Source organism: Seriola lalandi, unplaced genomic scaffold (genome assembly GCF_002814215.2).
Source record: "Seriola lalandi dorsalis isolate HSWRI2012SDOR001 ecotype SW California unplaced genomic scaffold, Sedor1 jcf7180002054574, whole genome shotgun sequence".
Classification (NCBI taxonomy): Eukaryota; Metazoa; Chordata; class Actinopteri; order Carangiformes; family Carangidae; genus Seriola; species Seriola lalandi.
In genome coordinates, this window is record NW_019525127.1 from 1,895,396 (window position 1) to 1,916,102 (window position 20,707).

The window sequence follows — 20,707 nt, forward strand, 5'->3', positions numbered from 1 at the left end:
CAGGAAGGAATCGTTATTATTAGTACGATCGCCGTTCGTTCGTGCAAGCTTCGAACCGCTGTGCGTTAGTGTGAAGTGAATGGTTAAACTTAACTGAAGAAAACTAATAGCTAAGCCTTTTTTGTAAAGTTTCGCTCTTCCTCGATCAATATCGGAGTTCGAATGCAAGTTTTCATTTTTTGCTCCTCACTGAGTGACTTTTGTCGTCGGTTAGCCATTTAGCCTCCAAGCTAACGAGAGCTAGTTAGCGAAGGTATGCTAACTACAGTTTACTCCCATTAATCTCATCAAACAGAGACTGCATACGCAGATATATTGGAACGTTGCTGAGTTTTTTTAGATTGTACTGTTGTAACCAGCAGAGGATATAATGGGGTCGTCAAAGAAACACAAGGAAAAGAGTCGCGACAAGGACACAGAAGAGCGCCGTCGTGAACATAAGAAACATCGCCACAAGGATAGAGATACTTCGGATCGAGATGGGACTCGGGATAAAGAGAAACGAAAGCGCTCCAGGTCCAGAGAAAGAAGTGGAAGGGAGAGCCGCGGCAAAGGTGAAAAGAGCAGCGGCGAGCCACGAGTGAAAAAGGAGAAAATTGATCTTGGCTATGAGGAGAGCAATACAGAAGTGGAACCACAGTCTGCAAGCGGAGATGCGTCTCTCAGCATTGAGGAAACAAACAAACTCAGAGCGAAGCTGGGTCTGAAGCCTCTCGAGTTAAATGAGAACAAGAAGGAGCTCGGGACCAAAGAGGAGCCAATGGTGGCTGCGACCATAAATCCTGTTCTCATCCAAAAGCAGAAAGATATGAAAGAGAAGCTTGCAGCCATGAAAGAAAAACGCATCCTGAATCAGAAATTAGGAAAAGTAAAGACCCTAGCTGAGGAAGACTGGTTAGATGATACAGCTGCTTGGGTGGAGAAAAGCAGAAAGATGGCAAAAGAAAAAGAAATGGCAGAGAAAAGAGCCAAACTTCTGGAGGAGATGGATGAGGAATTTGGTGTGAGCAGTCTGGTAGAGAAGGAGTTCGCACAAAGCAGAAGTGATGCCTACTCATCTCAAGATCTAAAGGGACTCAAAGTGCAGCACAAGGTGGACTCCTTCACCGAGGGTCAGACAGTCATCCTGACCCTACAGGATAAAGGTGTACTCGAGGAGGAAGAAGATGTGCTGGTAAATGTGGGGCTGGTGGACAAGGAAAAAGCAGATAAGAATGTGGAGTTGAAAAAGAAAAAGCCAGATTACAAGCCCTATGAAGAGGAGGAGAGTGTGGATGACATGGTTACCTTTAAGCCCCGTTCTGTACTTTCAAAGTACGATGAGGAAATTGAGGGTGAAAAGAAAAAGAGCTTCCGGTTGAGTACAGGGGGCTTTGCTGACGGGGAACGAGAGCGGGAACTCCAGGCCATGAGAGAGACTCTACGAAATCAGGCCCAGTCCTTGGAAATGCCTGCTCTCACCATCGCCTCAGAGTATTACACACCTCAGGAAATGGTGGGCTTCAAAAAGACAAAACGGCGTGTGAAGAAGATCAGGAAGAAGGAGAAGCAGACAGCTGCTGATGAACTTCTCCTCGATGACACTCGCAGCTCAGATTTTGGCTCCAGGACACGTGGTCGTGGCCGCAAACAGTTGGATGACAATGAGGAAGAAGTAAAGGAGGAGGAGAGCAGTCTGCCACATGATACCCCGCAGATGTCTGATGACATCAGGATGGCTGAAATGGACATAAGTGATGAAGAAGACTTCACACTTCCTGAGTCAGCTGTAATTGAGGAGGATGAGGCAGAGCAGGAGCTGCAGAAACAACTGGAGAAGCAGAGGAAGCTGAAACAAAAGCAGCTTCTAAAAGATTCTGGGGAGAAAGTGGCAGAACAGATTAAAGTGCTTGGTAATGGTGAGAATGACAATGATCCTGATAGGAGGAACAACATTGTTTTCAACGCCACCTCAGAGTTTTGCAGAACTCTGGGTGATATTCCAACTTATGGACTGTCAGGCAACAGAGAGGACCAAGAAGACATTATGGACTTTGAACAGGAGGAAGAGAAAGATGATGCTGGAGATTCAGACTCTGAAATGGATGAGAATGTTGGATGGAGCACAGTCAACTTGGATGAAGAGCAAAAACAACCTGACTTCTCCACAGCCTCAGCCACCATTTTAGATGAAGAGCCCATTGTCAACTCCGGCCTTGCTGCTGCCTTGCTTTTGTGCAAAAACAAAGGTCTGTTGGACACTCAAATGCAGAAGGTAGCCCGTGTCAAAGCCACAAAGGGCGCCCTGCCCAACGACAACTACTGCATTGAGGACAAGATGGGCTTTGATGACAAGTACAGTCGCAGAGAAGAATACAGAGGCTTCACTCAAGACTTCAAGGAGAAGGATGGGTACAAGCCTGACGTTAAGATTGAATATGTGGATGAGTCTGGGCGGAAACTCACTCCAAAAGAAGCTTTCAGGCAGCTTTCACATCGATTCCATGGGAAAGGATCTGGAAAGATGAAGACAGAGAGAAGGATGAAAAAGCTGGAGGAAGAGGCACTGCTGAAGAAGATGAGCAGCAGTGATACTCCTCTGGGGACTGTTGCCTTGCTTCAAGAGAAGCAGAAGTCTCAGAAGACACCATATATTGTGCTTAGTGGGAGTGGGAAAAGTATGAATGCAAACACCATCACTAAATGAGTGAATGGAGAAGAGTGGATTATCTTTAATACAAACGTACACATTCATACACAGGATGTTTTAAGTAAAGTAACTGCTATAATGTCATGCCCCAGTACATACAAGTGTCACTGCTGTAGTAAGAATTGTTGAATAAAATGAATACAAATAAGAGAAATGTTTGTTTTTTTTCCTTTTCTGTGTTTGAAATTTTCAAGGTGAAGAGTAAATTTAAAATGTAACTATTGTCATAATGAGAATATTTTGAGAACTGTTGTCCATTTGTGGAATGGGCTAAGAAATAGTTGAAGTAAAGAACGGGGGGAGCAAAAAAAAAGTGTAAAATGCATTTGGGTTATGATGAGCAGTAAAAGTAGACAGAATTGAATGATAGTAAATAAAATAATGCAAAAATGTAAACACTGAAAATGTTTTGTGAATTGCACATGGTGTAATACATCTTTGATAATCTAAAAGATTAAAATTTCCTCTTCCATGGTTTCATCATAACTTAAAGTTGTACATGAATACAAGAAGTGTAAAATTTGAACAGTAGATGATCGAATACAACCCTACATTATAGATATTCCACTATATAGATACTGTCCAAAAATAGGGTGCAATTCTTATCCAATAGAGGGCAGCCTTGTAATGGTTTGTCAGAAAGCACACGATACTGGTGGGTAATTATTTGCAGGGCGTCTTTCGTCTTTCCTCAAATTCATTTAATATTGAATTTTATTAAAATATACTAATTTTCTTTAAATTAAATTTAGAGTAGATATTGCCCAGGTAACTATTAAAACGTTTTAACTGCACTAGATTGTTGTAATACTACCAAAGACATTCTCACCGTCGTTCATGTTGTCAAATATCTAGTAAGGCTCATAGTGTGAGAGTGTATTTAAAATAATATTGGTTGATATTGTTATTGAGATATTATTATTATTATATTATTTTATGTTTTTTATTATTATTATTTATTAGTTTTATTAGTTTACGTATGCCGCCTGTCAGCGGAACTAAAGTCGACGGTTAAGAGGCTGATCGGCCGCTATTTTGTTGCACAACCTGTAGCAAAGTAGTTAGCAAAGCTAACACTAGCGAGCTATCGTCGCTTCATCCAACCATAGACTGTGCTTCCAACACGAAATGCTCAGTTGATGGCTGAAGACTTGAACAGAAAAGGTGGGTGTTAGGAAAATATGATCACATCTCAATGCCTAATGTCAGTTAAAACAAAGTAAAGCTGAGAGTGTTTCACTATTGAAAATGATCGTTCGCATCGTCTACGACGTGTCATCTTGTTTGACAGCTTCCTGTTGTTTAGCTAGCAGCAAGCTTAATGACGGACGCTGTTTTAAGTAGCTTTGATGTTTGGAAATTACATCTTGTTCCTCGAAGTATTTCATTATATCCGGGCTGTGTTTACTTAACTGTGGTGTATAACCGGCAGGTTGAGATGACCGTTATCGGTAGAGTTTTCTCAATTTGAGAGTTGTAGTTAAGACGCAGTGAATGTTAGCTAAACAGAGCATTAAGAGTCATGTCACTTCCACCATTTATGTTGTTGTTTGCAGATTCCACGTTAAGATCGAAACCAAGCTGAAAACTATCATAGTGACATTATAGAAACAGCTCATTGCTAATTCCAGATTCATATTTAACTGCATGCATAGATGTATCATTAGTAAACATTTGTCAAGTGTGAGCCATCAAGCATTTAATCATATAACATTTATAATATAGAAATTTGTCTAATTGCAGCAAACACTAAGGGTTAGTTTTTACGTGTCGATTTAATGGTTGTTTGCATTTAAATTATGGTTTCGTATAGATTTATTGATTTCATAGTAGCATGACATAATGAACTTGTGAATCTAATCAAAAGGTGTTGGCATTAACAAGCCAGTTTACTCTGTGATGCAAGTGTCTGTAGCAACCATCAGACCAGTTGTTGTTCACTCATCCCATGTATGAAATCTACACTGAGTAGCAGTGTGCCCAATATGAAATAAAAATGTTAATCTTGACTAGGGTTTTTCTTCTTCCTCAGGCTCTAACCTCACCCAGTGAAACTACAGGCTGTTGTGATGTCAGAGCCTAAGCCCCCTACTCCAACCCCTGGAGACACATACAAGGGTTGGCTTTTCAAATGGACCAACTACATAAAAGGTTACCAGAGACGCTGGTTTGTTCTTAGCAATGGACTATTGTCATATTACAGGTAAGTTACATCTACTTTATATGAATATTCTGGATTTTCCTGGACTCAGCATGGGGCCATGGTGGGGCCATGGTGGGGCCATGGTGGTACCTGGTGATGGGGGGCATTAGCATAAGATTGTCAATGACCATGATTATGTGTATTTAAAGTTTGATGTAGGGCTGGGTGATATACAATGAATATGTCAAAATTTTCTCAAGCAGTAACACAATCTATGATATTGATACCAGAGTTTTTTAATTTTGCTTTTTCAATGCCATTTAAGCTAACAATACACTGTGTATTTAAGAAGCGCTCCTTTCCCCTAAACTAAGCAGCCTTATGAAAATGAAGTGGTTTGACAATATGTGTTAGTTTACAAACCAGCTATTCTGTTTGTCCTCAGGACCCAGGCAGAGATGGGTCACACATGCCGAGGCACCATCAACTTGGCCACAGCCAATATCGCTGTGGAGGACTCGTGCAATTTTGTCATTTCGAATGGTGGCGCGCAGACCTACCACCTGAAGGCCAGCTCAGAAGTAGAGCGCCAGCGGTGGATCACTGCGCTGGAGCTTGCTAAGGCAAAGGCCGTCCATATGCAGGCCGAATCTGGTGAGAGGGAGGAAATACCCTGTTACAGGTTTTAAAGAAGCAGTTTTGCCAGGCACAAATATTTGCAAAGCAGTTTTTCATTACATTTCTTTGTTTTGGTCATATTATCTTCCCTGTCAACTCCATTAGATGACTCAGGTGACGATTGCCCCGCAGTGCCCCCCACTGCAGGACAGGGTGGAAGCTGCCGTAACTCAGAAGTCCAGTCCACACTACGAACACTGAGCAGCAAGGTGGAGGACCTCACCACCTGCAATGATCTCATTGTCAAGCATGGGTCTGCCCTCCAGAGGTATCAGTTATCTGAGCAGTTTGACGCCTTTAGAGAGAAACAATATTATTTAAGGAAAAGAAGAGTGAATGTTATTTATTTTGTTTGTCTGTTTATTTGTTCTTTAATTTATTCCTTTATTTTACACACACAGGTCTTTGTCAGAACTGGAGGGGATTCGTGTTGGAGGGGACATGGGAGAAAAGATCAGACAAGTTACAGAGAGAGCCACACTGTTCAGAATCACCTCTAATGCCATGATAAATGTAGGTTACCATAGTGTAAATCACGAAGGAACATGCTATACAGTTGTTGACTCTCTCACTGACATGTTGCTTTTGTGTTTGCATGCTCCCCAAGGCTTGTAGAGACTTCCTCTCCCTGGCACAGAACCACAGTAAGCGCTGGCAGAAGGCCTTACAGACTGAAAGAGACCAGAGGATACGGCTGGAGGAGACTCTAGAGCAGCTGGCTAAACAGCACAACCACTTGGAAAGAGCTTTCAGAGGAGCTACAGTTCTCCCCCCTTCATTCAGCAATCCCGCCTTAGGCAACAAAGGTAAGGGTCTCAACCCCAACTGAACTTTTGTCGTCAGACCCTTACTCACTCCACCATAGCACATATGTGAGGCCAGTTGAGCCTTTCAGTCATTCATCCTTTCACTGTCTTCCTTCACTTTAGGTGGCGTTTCGGGAAAAGGTGACGCCAGTGACGAAGATGATGACAATGAGTTCTTTGATGCTATGGAAGACCCAGCAGAGTTTATTACTGTCCCCGCTGACCCCAAGTATCACAGGTTATTAACTGGCTTTCTTTTTCAAATGCCAGTGATTATTATTATTGTTTTTTTTTAGAATCTCATCTCTTTTTTTGTTATTTTCTCACATTATGTCCTGTGTTGTCTTAAAGTTTCTGCTGTGTTGTTTCTCTGTTCTGCAGGAGATCTGGCAGTAATGTTAGTGGGTTCAGCAGTGAGACTGGAATTGACGATCAGTCGGTAAATGTGTGTTAAGTTTGTTTTTTTTTTTGTTGTTTTTTTTTTTTTACAAGCAAGTTCTGATTTGTATTGTCTTGTGAACGATGCCACAGTTAGCTGATCCTTAAGGGTGTTTTTCGTCTCCTTCCTTCAGTTTGATGAACTGTCCTTGGCATCCAATCCAGAGTCTCCCCAGCCATTGGAGCTTGAGCCAGTTAGACAAAGACGAACTCGTATCCCTGACAAACCCAACTATTACCTCAATCTGTGGAGCATCATGAAGAATTGTATTGGAAAGGAGCTCTCAAAGATACCAATGCCTGTAAGAAACCTGTACACTTGTTGGCCTCTAAGTGTTTTTTTTTATTTGAGAGTAATCAGAAGTAATCCAGCTTCTTCTCTGTGTGGCTTTTCACCTGCTAGGTGAATTTCAATGAGCCCCTCTCGATGCTGCAACGTCTATCAGAAGACCTGGAGTACTACGAGCTGCTGGATAAGGCTGCTAAATGTCAGAGTTCTCTAGAGCAGATGTGTTACGTTGCTGCTTTCACAGTCTCTTCCTACTCCACTACTGTCCACCGCACAGGAAAACCCTTCAATCCTCTGCTGGGAGAAACTTTTGAGCTTGATCGACTCAGAGAGTGCGGCTACCGCTCCCTGTGTGAACAGGTATATTGTAAAAACACAGCTTTTTGCAGCATATAGTTGTTTCGATGCTTTGCTTAGTTCCATGTACAGGATCACATTCAGGTTTGACCAGATTCCAGTTCTGAAAAATAAACATGCCTGAAGTGTGTTTATACAAGTATGTTTATTTTCTTGAATAGGTTCCAACAATCACATAATTATGGTGATTATTTCTTTATTTTGCTACCTGTTCTCTCTCGTCACTCTACTCACTTTCGCCTCAGGTGAGTCACCATCCACCTGCTGCAGCTCACCATGCTCTCTCTGAAAAGGGTTGGAGCCTCAGACAGGAAATTACACTGGCCAGCAAGTTTAGAGGAAAATACCTCTCTATCATGCCCCTGGGTGAGTGTGTGTGTGTGTGTGTGTGTGTGTGTGTGTGTGTGTGTGTGTGTGTGTGTTTGTGTGTGTGTGTGAGTCAGTGTGTGTGTGTGTTGAACTCTTTGTTGGTCAGTGCTCACTGTGTCTTATTTCTATGGAGTCTGTCATGTATAAGCTCATAACTTCTGTATGTGGGAGACAAATTAAGAGTGTAACATCGTTCCCTCTCTGTCACCAGGTTCTATCCAGTGTATATTTGATAAGAGCAACAATCACTACTCTTGGAAAAAAGTTACTACAACAGTACACAACATTATTGTGGGGAAATTATGGATCGATCAGGTAATTCTAAAGCTGATGAAGTATTGATTAAACTTATGTTAACATCCTTAAACATATGACATGACCACTAATTATTTAAGGAGAAATAAATGACACAGATGTTCTCAAAGACTGTTTTGCTTATCGTTTTACTTGGTTTGTCCTTTTTAAGTCTTCAATATCAAAATATTTTCCTTTCTCTCCTTCCAGTCAGGGGAGATAGATGTGGTGAACCACAGGACAGGAGATCGCTGCCATCTCAAGTTTGCTCCCTACAGTTACTTCTCTAGAGATGTACCAAGAAAGGTTGGGCTGTTCACATGTGTTTTTTTTCTTTGTGTTGTTTTATGGTAAAGCACTTACTGTATGTAAAACCAGACTTTATAGGGAGATATGCATACAGATCCAGTTTTAGGTGTACCAGCAAATTATTACTGTTTTTTTGGGGGGGGGGTTTGGGCTCTCCGATACCATACAGCTGTTAATTCTATGAACTCCTGTACAACCTTCTGTCAGGTTTATTTGATTATATTCTTCACTGAAAGCTGTGTTTTCCCCACAGGTAACGGGAGTAGTAACGGATAAGGATGGAAAGGCCCATTATGTGCTGTCGGGAACATGGGATGAGAAGATGGAGTTTTCCCGGGTCATGCAGAGCAGTAAAGGCGAGAATGGCACTGAAGGCAAACAGAGGACTGTCTATCAGACCCTCAAAGCCAAAGAAATCTGGAGAAAAAACCCTTTACCGTAAGTTGTCAGTTCATAGAAGATCGGTGTGGGGATGGGCTGATGAGAGCGATGCCAGGTGAGGTGGTTGATCATTCAACTCACCTGGTTACTGCTCTCATCTACTGCAGCTGCGTGCGACCATGCCCATCCCCGCAATTGGTAAGAGTTGAGAAAGCTGAACATGCTTTTAAACAAACGGAGCTGTGGAGGTAGGGCTGTAAAGCTGTGTGCCTCTGATCTTTTTATGGTAATGACTTTCCAGAGAGGGAGCAGAGAACATGTACTTCTTCTCCTCACTGGCCTTGACTCTCAATGAAGCTGAAGAGGGAGTGGCACCGACAGACAGCCGAAGACGCCCCGACCAGCGACTAATGGAGGATGGCCGTTGGGACGAGGCTAACGCGGAGAAACAGAGGCTGGAAGAAAAACAGCGCACGGCCCGTCGAGAAAGGGAGAGGGAAGCTGTTAAAGCAGCCAGCTCACCTGAGGAAGGTAGGGAAAGAAATAAGGTGGCTTGGTTTTTGGAGTTTCTCTATTTGTCCTGTGTTTCTGTCCAATGTTTTCCTGTCCATTCATCTTTTGTCCACTTTGTCTGTCTTGGTATACTTTGCCTGCTTGTCTCTGTCTCAACCCTAAGCTGTCACTGAGGATTCAATCAATGACTCGCCCTTGAAAAGCAAGTACTCTTCTCTTAGTCTTTTCCCCCACCTTAGTTCTACACTTTATATTGATGCTAGAATCCAAAACACACATACATGTTTCTGTGTGTAGTAAGAAGGTGCTAAATGTCTTTTACATCATCTTGATAACAGTTCATTCACATTTTACTGTCCCTTCATCCATTTCTGTTCCATTTAGCTGATGCACAGGAGACTGGCACAGAAGCAAGTGAGGTTTCTGATGAAAGCAAGTATCACTTCACAGTTAAACAACGTGTACTTTTTAAAGGTGCTTTGAGTGGCAGTTTAACAAAAGCAGTGAGTAAGAAATGACCTTAGCATATCCACAGGAGGCTGGTGGGCTTGTTTCTCTATTCTAATGACTTCACAGTTACTGAAACTAGTGCTAGGAAAAGATATTTGTGGAGAAACAACCTGCTTTTTGCCACATGCTGTTTGGCAAAAGACTAATTTCCTCACTAAGCATTTTCACCTGTCAGAGCTATATATGACAAGTTGACAGAGGTCATAGGTGATGTAATGCCCATTTTACAACACCAAATTCGTGTATTGTGTGTACTTTGAAACATTAGTATAATACCCTTAAACAAATGAGACCAGCACTGAGTATGTTTTGTGCTTACATAAGCTTCTGTATTGCATTTTCCTAGTCAAATAAATAAATAGGGAACTGCCTATTAGTTATATGGAAAAAAGGACATTGTTTGCCAAATGGGAGGAGGCCTAGTCAGTGTAAACAGAAGTTGAAAAAAAGATTATCTTTAGTAGCGCAAAGCAAAGGCATTCATGGGGAAATGAGAGAAACATTATTACTAATGTCACACTTGCATGTGTTGAAGGTCAGAAATTGTCTCAACTATTGTCTGTTTTGTTAATGATGAGTAAACTGAACCGCCACAGTTATTTTGAGAAGTCTATAGTGCTTAAGGTGCCACAAACAGCACTTTTAAAATGTACACAAACAAGAAATTGGTTTGGATTTTGGTCGCTGAGTTGTGGATTTACATCTTTTTTTTTTGTGCTGCTGTTGCTCAGCTGACACAGAGGACTCTACCCCTCATACACCTGTTGCATGCAAGTAGCACCTTTACATTTTCACTCACTGTTCTTCTTTGTATCAGTCATTTTCAGATAATACCCATTCTTTTATTTCTTAACTCCCAGACATTCATCCTTGGTTCTTCTTTTTCAGCCCCTTATGGACCATCACTCTTCCCTTATTTAAGCAAGTATTCTGGTCATGATATAATATATACAGTGCAATTATTTCAAATTTTCTAGTAATTTAATAGAATTCAGATTTTAAAACAAAAAAAACAAAAAAACTTGTTTATCCATCATTTCCTCTTTACATCCTTTGCAACTTGCTCTGTCTTAGTGGAAGGCAAGGAAGGTCCTTATGGAGCTCCAGTCAAAAGCAAGTAACATCAGTCATGCCCTCTATCCCTCCATGTCTCCTTTTTTATTATCTTTTTGTCAGTTAGTGTATTATTGGTCCTTTGGTGCTTATTGGAGAATAGCTTAGCTAATCGTAGAATTTGCAGAATAAACCTAGCATTGAAATACTCTAGTATTTACTGTAGTATATTTTGGTGAGTAGTATTTTGTGAGTCATTGATCAGTATACTTTGGTCCTGGGCATTGGTGCATTAGCTGTGAGCCTTGTTCTCTCCACATGATAAAGAAAGTAATTGGTGTTTTCATCAAGTGAAAATCAATATTTCTCCTCCCGCGTTTGGTTTGTATAAGGTGCATCTGAAGACCAAGCAATCTGTACAATGTAATACATTTTTCTCTATTTCTTAGTCAACCGTCTGAGAGCATATCAGCTTAATTTTAGCATGATATATTGTCACGGCTCACCTAACCCTCACCATAGGTCTCTCTAAAGCTTCTTCTCAGTGAAGGATTTTCTTTCTTTTCCTCCAGGCACCCATCCAGACAACTACCAGGCACTGTGGTTTGAGAAGATAGATGACCCCGCATCTGGAGAGACCTTGCATGTCTACAAAGGGGGTTACTGGGAGGCGAAGGATCAAGGCAGCTGGGACATGTGCCCCGACATCTTCTGATCACAGCTGAATCAGCTAGTTTCCCTCCGTGGTGTACAAATGAGAAGATGGTAAGAGGTGAACTACCTTCCATCAGCTGAAGTGGGGAAATCAAGCCTGATATCAACCTATCTTCAATGTCCGTAGCTTCAACTGATCACACAACCCCCCCACCCCCCTTCAGCTCCCCTATTCCAGCAGAGATTTGCTCAGGATCGAGGGCATGTGGATTCCACACTCAATATAGATACAGTGACATTATGCATTGTAGTAACATTGCATCTGGTTAGTGTTCAGAAAACCCTTATCACTGCCTCTCAAACACTTTGTTTATCTTGGACTTGGTCTGCTGCTTGTTTTCAGTCCGGGGGCCTGTGGTACAGCCTTTGACTGGCATTTAGCAACAGGTGATTCTGGTCGTTTTTCGGAAGCACTAATTCATCCACATGAAGTCTTACACTATATAAGGTTTGCTTAGACAGAGCAAGCCACTACCTGACAAGAAATTTATGTTAGTTGTGCATTGCTTATTATTTTTGCACTGCATTTATTGCAGCTTTCCCAACAGCACTACAAGTTGAATCTTACCCAAAGTTTTCAATAGTTCACACAGTAAATATTTACTACACCAGTTTGAGACCACATCAAATGCATAGATGGAAACAAAAGTGAGCTATGTAAAACAATTATATTTATTATTTCAACAATTACTCTAAATAATTACAGATACAGAGTTAGCCTTTGAATTTATGATGAATTGTGGTGCTACTTTATTCACTGAGGTGAAACACAAGTCTAGAGGTATACTATATCAACGTATTAGCCTTTTTTTCATTTTTGCACTCAACTAGACTCAAAATGTGTGTTGGTTCTTTTCCCCCTGATAACTCATACATGGCAGTGATGAAGAAGGTGCAGTTCCTTATGATTATGCCACTCTTATTGTGATTTGGCCTGATGAAGTCTGGTTTGGTTATCTTAAGAATCCCTAATTGTGAGTCTTAAATGGCTGCATACTTCATCCCATATAGGAGTCTTTTTTACTTTTTTCACTCTTGAAGAACAACATTACCATTTTCTGTTCTTTTTCCTTTTTCCTTTTTTTTTGAGGAAGAATAATGGCATTTCTGTATGTAGCACATTGGTTTTATTATTTCACGTTAGCATATTGAATTCCACATAAACTGAAGTAGTGGAACAAAAAAATCTGTGTTGGTCCCATGAAAATATGAAATATGAAAAATATGAAAACCCTGTCATTTTGTGTTTCTTTTAACAAATCAGTTGTTGACCATCTCATTGAAAGCAAGAGCGTGGTCATATTGTCTGAAAAAGTGTATTAGATTGACTCGTATCTATATATTTAAGATAAAGTCTGTTAGGACATGTGCCCTACATGAATTTCAGACTTGTATTTTCATACCTAAAGTTTGTTCTCTTGCTATCACTGTCATCAACCATTTCAATTCTGCTCCCAAAGTAGATGAAGATGTTGAGGCTCACAATTATAACAGTTGTGATTTAAATACAGAGCAGCAGGGCTGTGCTCCAAACTGGATTGCTACTGGCTTGGTGATTAGTGAAGTGTTTTTGTCTTCCTGATATCCTTCAAACTTATTCACCATAGCTTTAATCTTGAACTAGGATATTTTAGTCTTTGTGTGTTTTGACTGTAGATTTTTAACAGACAGCAATAAGAGTGCCTCAGTGCATATACACGTGGCACTGAATGAAATATGAGGACAATTCTGTCTTTGTATTCGTCTCTATTGTTTGTCGCTTGAGTGGAAGGACTGTATGGTTGATCTAATCTAAATTTCATTTTATATTCAAGTGTACTTAAAGGAGGACACTTAAAATGAAGATCACAAAACATAATGTTGCAAATATTTCTGTGTAAATATATTAAATAGTAATTGTGATATTAACTGGTTATGTTGATAGAGAATCAAAAGGCAGTGATGCACTTTTAATATTTTTTTTCTTTGTCATTTTTATTTACTCAGATCAGTCTGAGCTCAGTGTACCCAGTTATCATATGTCACCATTTTCCACCTAAGATAGCTTTATATTTTAAATTATATTAATTTGTTTTTGACCTAAACTATTTCTTCCTACTTTCAACTTTTGCTTTATACATCATTTAAATAGATATCTTGATACTACATTACATCTCTTTAATTACAGAATCAGTCTACAGATTTCTTTCTGTTCTGTCTTTTTTAATACAATATAATATTGATTTTTAACCATTGGTCCTTATTATGTAGCCCGATCGTTACATCCATTTTTAACTTTTTTTCTTAAGTTTCTACCTTTTTTTTCATTCAATTCCACTGCTTCTTGCTCCGATTTTGTTTTCCCTGCACAAAAAGACTGAAGGTGTTATTTGCACTTTAGTACAGTACATCAGTGATTTAATTTTCTCTACTTGATTTGACTGATAAAGACTCAACTTTAATGTCTGCTACTGAAGACTTTGTCACTTTGTGAGTTTGTTTTGAAAACATTTCCTAAACCATGTTCAGTAATTGCAAACAAATGTACATAAGTGAAAATATACATATGTATTGACTTGCAGTCTGACCACACGTTTCACCTTTTCTGTCCATTAATTCAGATTTTTAGCAGGATTGTTTTAGAGGTTGACAATATTAAAGTGTATGGAGATGAAGTACATATCGTTGGTTGCGTTAATTTTTCAACAATGTATCACAAAACAGTTAATACTAGTTAAGATTTATAAAGCAAACTTTTACTTTTTATTTAAACCTGCTCTAATAAGTGTGTGGGTGGGTTTTACCACATTGAATACAACTTACCTTACTATCAAATTGACACATAGTCTTTGATAATACTGACACAAAAACAATGTTAAATAAAAAGAATATACTGTATGTCTGATCTTGAATTAGAAATGTGGATTATCATCTGTGTAGTTATGTCATAGTGCTCAGCATTTCGTCTCCTGCAACTAGTAACTGATGTGGCTCATTTCACAAATTCAAAATTTCCTTGGGGTAATCAGTGGCTCAAACAATAATTTTGCCTGCTCACTTGACAATGTTCAATCACAAATATGAGCCATGTTTTTCAGGTGCTCCATAGTATTTCTTTTTTTTTTTAATTTAAACAAAACTAGGCATATTACAAAGTAAAGAACTAAAATCCCAAATTATTATTATATCCAAAGTTTATTTAGGAGAGAAAAAAATGTTTGAAATATTAGATAAAAGGGGTAAAAAACATTATGTGGCTCAAAATCTCTTGACAGAATATGCAGTAACAGCAGGGGCTGCTGACCGTTTTTTCTGGTAATTTTAGGATTTTAGGGAAACTGTGAGAATGATACTGAAACCCAGTGGGTATTTTACAGGTGAATCCCACTACGAACAGTGTGTCGTTATTTGAATGTTACTATGTTAAGGGTCCGTGCATGAATAACTCTTCTGCAGTATTTCACGTTGTATAATGAAAAATGCCAGTTTAGGGGGTATTGCCTAATTTCATTGTCCCACTTGTGCTAAATGCAATGGATGTAGACGTTTGTGAGCTCGTTCTTCATTAGCTGATGCTGCCTAAACGCAGTTGTGTTATTTTCCCACTGGTTGCAGACAACTTCCGCCCTGGAGCAGCATTTAAGTCTCCCTTGCGCCCCCCCGACCACGATATGGGGGCAGAAAACAGGAACGGTTAATACCTTTAATGTGGTGGGCTAATTAGAGAAACATTTGTTTTTAGTTAATTTAATACATAGAATATAGAATCAGACCTCAGTATTTGTAAAAAACCTGTTAATGGGCCTTATCAGAGGAGTTTGTGCTGTGCAGTAACCTCTCCCACGGTAGGCGTGGGTCTTTAAAACGAGCGCATCTCCGCGTGACATCAGCATCTTTGTTTACTGGCTTTACACAGCTAGCTTTGCTCCTCTGCATGAACACGTCTGCACAAGTGGTCTGTAAAGGCGGTTGTCTGTCACACTTACATTACCGTCTGGTTAGCGGTTAATTAGCTGACTCAAAAAACATGTCGGTTAATGGAGAAGACTCCACAGACGCGAAGCGAGAGGATGGGCAAAGGTGAGTGAATGTTAATTCAGCTAGTTAGCTTTTTGCTCTTTAACTATTGTTAGCGATTAGTGATGAGGAACCGCCCTGTCGCCGGCTTATTATTTCACCCGCTATTTAATAATTACTAGCTGTTATCTGAAATACTAAACTGATTTAGATATTTCTCTGTATCGCATTATTTACTGCTTGTTGATGTCTCACATTGGAGTTATAGACCGTGCGCTGGTTTGTTGTCCTGCAGGTCAGAGGGGCCTGCACTTGCGCCCATGGACGTGGATGCCAAACCCCAGTCCCACAGCTTCAGATACAGCCTCAATTTCCCCAGCATCGGCCAGTGCATCATCATCAACAACAAGAACTTCGACAAAAGAACAGGTGTATATTTTGTTTCTTTGTGCTTGTTTGGGCAGGACTACTGTCAATCTTTTTTCTGAGAAGACATATTCAAAATTAAACTGCTTTGAAGACCACATAGGCGAACCACAACAATGTGTCACCAATCATTTTAAATTCAAGCCCCCCTCACAAAGTTTCATTTCAGTGAAATGCTTGTTGACATTTCAAGGTCACATTTAACCTATTTTTACTTACTGCTGAAATTTGTTATTACTAATACTAAAAAAAATATTAGTTCAGAAAAAACAACAAGCATCTGATGGTAACATCTACTTAAAGGAGAATATTTACTTGCTTTTCTTCATTATGTGTCATTGTAATTTAAATAGTAAATACCCTTGGGCTTTTTAATGTAATCACAAAATTAGCAATTGTGAGAGACAGAGACAGTGTTAGGCTCTCATTATAGGTAATTTTTATATTTTATACTCGAAATTTGTAAAGACTACAGGGTAATGAAAATAATTACTTGGATTTCTACTTGGATTTTTTTCACTTTCTCTTGATGTTGATAGAATTAAAGAGGCAGTAAGTCACCAGTTAGCCTTATGGTTAATGGGCAACTTTGATTAACTGTTACAAGTTAGCTGTTACTAAAGCAATGTTTTGCTTCTTTTGCTTCTTGCACTCGCCATCTCAGTGTACAACAGAGCAGATGTATCATCAAATCAAACATCCACAGCTTCATGAGGTGATAGGTGTGCTAGGGGACCAAATTTACACTTGTTGTGGATACCATTTAACTGCATCCCATGCCAGTGAATTAGATATGAAAGACAGCTCAGTGGCATTCCCTAAGTTGGCTGTAGAGAATGAGAACAAAAGCAGGCGGTTGTTACCAAATTCTTGTGTATGCATCCTTGCTTTTGATAACAATACAATTAAATAACTGCCACTGCATCGTACTGTTATTGGCTCATCAGGAAGTGCATGAACCCGCAGGGCTTGCAGTCATCACATGGATGTCCACGTTTTGACTAGTTCCTCTTCAAAATTTTCTGTGGTCTATGGAGAAAGATATGTAAAAGAAAGTTCAATCTGTACATGTATTTAACAGCCCAGTCACATATATATATCTGGTGGTCTTGACCCTATACATATATATGTGTGTGTGTGTGTGTGTGTGTGTGTGTGTGTGTGTGTGTGTGTGTGTGTGTGTCTCTCTCTCTATAGGGGAGTATTTGTCCAGAGCTTGATTTTCTGAGCAAAGAAAACCTTTACATCTGTGATAGTTGGAGATACTTAATGAAACCTTGAGTTGACCCTAGTCCTTGTCTAACCTTTATTTGAAACAGGGACATTGTGCAATCTAAACGTGAGGAGATGTGTCTGCTAGTATTGAAAGAGCCTCTAATATCTGGCTGAGAAGACCTTGGATGTCAATGAAAGCAAATACAGCTTTAGTCTGCCCTTAGTGTATAGAGCATCAGAGTTTGTGATGGTCTTGTATTGCTGAGAGACTTGTGTTTCACAAACCTGTCTAGCAGGACTAACTGAGTACACATGACTGCTTGATGTTCAAAGCTCAAGTACTGTACAACATATGAGTGGGGTAAAAAAGAGGCAATTAAGCCTGTCAAGTTTAATTTAATTCTTTCCAACCAAGAAAACATTCTTGTTATAGCAGATTCGTGCATACTTAGAATTCCCCTACCCCTGTTTTCAAGAAAATTAGAGATGGACTGAGTCTTGGAAGGAGCAAACTTCTGGGTAAAATAGCTCTGTGTTGAAAGGTTTGACAATGTACATATAGCTTAGCTAAAAGTCACTGACAGTGAGCCAGCAATCAGCAGTCAGCCATCAATAATTTAATTATTTACACCTGTGTAGGTGTTTTCACTTATATGTGATATGTGTGAGGTCACGAGACGTTATATACTAACAAGAATGGAGCACAGTCAGTGATAACGGTGTAGTCTGTCCCACTCTTACAGGTGCAACAAAGCGAAGCAGAATGAGGCAGATGTCAGTCAAGCACAGTCCATACACTCCCACCATGTCACATAAAGAGGTCTAGTTAGCCAAAATTATGTCATCTGCCTGTTTAGGCTTGTACTATGGGTGTGCACAACCTTTTAAAATCTACAGTAGATAAGAGGAAGCAAGAGATTTTGCTTCCTTCATATTTATGTAAATGTGTTTTCATTGTTTGTCAAGTAAACGGAACGATCTAATTGTTTTGGGGTTTTTGTTGTTTTGTTTTGTTTTGTTTTTTTTTTTCAGGCATGAATCAGCGAAATGGTACGGACGTAGATGCAGCCAACGCAATGAAAGTGTTTACCAAGTTGGGTTATAAAGCGAAGGTTTACAATGATCAGACGGTCGAGCAGATGAAACAGGTTTTAACTGCTGGTAAGTATAATGTCAAATGAATACAAATTACAGATACACATTAATACCGTGACTTTTCCATCTACCGTCTTTTATATCAGCTTGTATCAAAAACATATTGAATGTTATACTTTTGTTTCTTTCAGTGTCAAAGGAAGATCACAGCTGCTCGGCCTCATTCATCTGTGTTCTGTTGAGTCACGGAGATGAGGGCGTGTTCTTTGGTACCGATGGGTCAATACAGCTTAAGGACCTCACATCACTTTTTCGAGGCAATCGCTGCAAGTCATTGGTGGGAAAGCCCAAACTCTTCTTCATCCAGGTATTTTAAGAGTTTGTTTCCCTTTTGCACTAACTTTCCTTGGTCTTTGTTAATGTATGTCATCTGTAACCAATTCTTGTTCTGTTTGTGTGCACATTGCGTAGGCTTGCAGAGGCACTGATCTGGATGCAGGCATTGAAACAGACAGTGGCGATAATGGCACCACCAAGATCCCTGTGGAAGCTGACTTCCTTTATGCCTTCTCCACAGCCCCAGGTTAGCACTCTAACACAGGTCTTTTTGCGTATGTATTGTTTCCTTCTTGCATTGATATACCTTTTTTATTCATTCATCTATCTACAGGCTACTACTCATGGAGGAATACTATGACCGGGTCCTGGTTCATCCAGTCACTCTGCGATATGATGAGCAAATACGGAGAAAAATTGGAGCTTCAGCATATCATGACACGAGTGAACCACAAGGTGGCAGTAGAGTTTGAGTCTATCTCCAACTCACCAGATTTTCATGCAAAGAAACAAATCCCATGCATTATGTCTATGCTGACCAAAGAGATGTATTTTTTTCCTTGATGTTGTCTCCACATCAGAAGACTTCAGCCTGGCAGACCTTCATCTGCAGAAGAAAGGCTTAAGGATGTGTATGGGAGCGTCTTGTTTGCAAATTATTTTAGTTTACACATTCTGAATGAATATCTCTTGAAACCTCAGCTTAACGTATTTCTGGGAGAGCAGATGCAAAAACATTTCACAAGCTTGGGATTATAAGGTTCTTTCTGTGTAGGGTACTGTTCTGAGATATACAGCATTAAAAATTTTATCCCAGCAGCATGTCTTTTTTTAGACATTTAATCTAGAAAAGTTATTTTATATCATCAACATAAAATAATAGCATTTAAATTCTGTCAATCATGAAAATCTGCAGATAAAAAAATGTAACTGACCTTGTAATTCCAAACTCAGTTTTTTACCAGTAGATGCCTCTCTACCGTTTACAATATATTTCAGGGAAAACAATACTTGGAGCCAGTTTGATAGGAAGTTTGACCTGATCTGTTTAATCATGAAACCATAGATGGGCTTACTGCCCTCCAGCACCAACATGTCTATAAGCAGTTTAACTTGAATCTAAGAGAGATCTATTTGGTTTGTCATTAAGGGATCATGTGTGTTACTCCACTTTTTAATTTCTTTTTTTCTTTTTGCACTTTTGAGTGAACTTGTACCCAGTGAGCTGTGTGGAGCCTAAACGAATGCATCACTTGTACTCAGTCAGTAAATTAAATGATAATGTTGTGTAGCATATTCAGGATGATCCAGTAAGCTATCACGTGTTTTGTTATATTGAAGGCTGAAGGCTAAGAGTTAAATTCTTGCTGATTTTAAATTTCTGCTGTCTAAACATGGATTTCTTTGAATGAACTGTTGCCTGTGAATATCCTTAAATAAGTGGCGACACAGGCTTCTTCATAGCATGCATGAGTAAGGCCAGCCAGCCTGCACGATGCTGTTATTTCAGGCACATTTTGATGAGTTATTCATACTTGAACTCAGCTTTATATTTCATATTTAGCTGTGGTACATGTATTTTTTATGGTTTTTAAAATATGTAACAGGAAATGGGATGCCTTTTTGCTTTGCTTTAGTTACAGCCTCTCACTTTTTAAAAATAATTTCCAGTTTCTGACTAGTGTGAAACTGAGTGACTTTTACATGTAACCATCAGCCAGGAGTGATTTATAAAAAAGCACAATTTGACACTGGTCTGGTTTTTTATAATATCACTGTTTTGTAAGCAGCTGCACTGTGGTTGGTGTGATGTTTTTCCTGAAGAATAAAAACCAGTTTTTCACCGAGCTTTGTTACTGATTTTGTTTTTGGCTCTTGCGCTGTAACAGTAGTAAAGATTACCAACAGATGCCAACAGATATATTACTAGTGTTAAAGTGCTAACATTTACATAAAGTCTTGCTAGTTTTGTTCACACTATCTTGTGAAAGACTTATCCTCTACAAATGCAGCAAAGGGTCTATTTGTGTACACTGTCTTGAGTGTAAACAGGCAGGATTACTCCAGATTTGGCATGCCTGGAGGTGAGAAGAACT

At 39.6% G+C, this 20,707-nt stretch overlaps 3 protein-coding genes across 8 annotated transcripts; all 3 read left to right on the forward strand.

Annotated features, from left to right (window-relative positions):
• The first annotated feature begins 13 nt into the window (after positions 1 to 13).
• sart1 (spliceosome associated factor 1, recruiter of U4/U6.U5 tri-snRNP) lies at positions 14 to 2,843 on the forward strand. The gene has a single exon (XM_023417445.2). The coding sequence runs from the start codon at positions 371 to 373 to the stop codon at positions 2,684 to 2,686; it is 2,316 nt and encodes a 771-aa protein (XP_023273213.1). The 5' UTR covers positions 14 to 370; the 3' UTR covers positions 2,687 to 2,843.
• Positions 2,844 to 3,709: 866 nt separating this feature from the next.
• osbp (oxysterol binding protein) lies at positions 3,710 to 14,202 on the forward strand. Of its 6 annotated transcripts, none has more exons than XM_087176946.1 (21): positions 3,710 to 3,853; positions 4,722 to 4,892; positions 5,278 to 5,486; positions 5,616 to 5,778; positions 5,912 to 6,023; positions 6,118 to 6,316; positions 6,440 to 6,554; positions 6,698 to 6,761; positions 6,889 to 7,056; positions 7,158 to 7,403; positions 7,646 to 7,766; positions 7,981 to 8,084; positions 8,274 to 8,369; positions 8,626 to 8,810; positions 9,055 to 9,284; positions 9,430 to 9,468; positions 9,651 to 9,698; positions 10,508 to 10,546; positions 10,665 to 10,697; positions 10,851 to 10,889; positions 11,402 to 14,202. In XM_087176946.1, the coding sequence occupies exons 2-21, from the start codon at positions 4,759 to 4,761 to the stop codon at positions 11,542 to 11,544; spliced, it is 2,487 nt and encodes an 828-aa protein (XP_087033072.1). In that variant the 5' UTR covers positions 3,710 to 3,853; positions 4,722 to 4,758; the 3' UTR covers positions 11,545 to 14,202. The 6 variants fall into 6 exon arrangements, with proteins under 6 accessions (XP_087033072.1, XP_087033074.1, XP_087033076.1 ...); XM_087176948.1 differs by having other exon boundaries at positions 6,698 to 6,755; XM_087176947.1 differs by lacking the exon at positions 3,710 to 3,853 and adding an exon at positions 4,002 to 4,140.
• A 1,167-nt stretch (positions 14,203 to 15,369) lies between these two features.
• casp3a (caspase 3, apoptosis-related cysteine peptidase a) lies at positions 15,370 to 20,458 on the forward strand. Its single transcript, XM_023417475.2, has 6 exons — positions 15,370 to 15,602; positions 15,835 to 15,968; positions 18,213 to 18,341; positions 18,467 to 18,642; positions 18,747 to 18,858; positions 18,946 to 20,458. The coding sequence occupies exons 1-6, from the start codon at positions 15,550 to 15,552 to the stop codon at positions 19,173 to 19,175; spliced, it is 834 nt and encodes a 277-aa protein (XP_023273243.1). The 5' UTR covers positions 15,370 to 15,549; the 3' UTR covers positions 19,176 to 20,458.
• Positions 20,459 to 20,707: the final 249 nt, after the last annotated feature.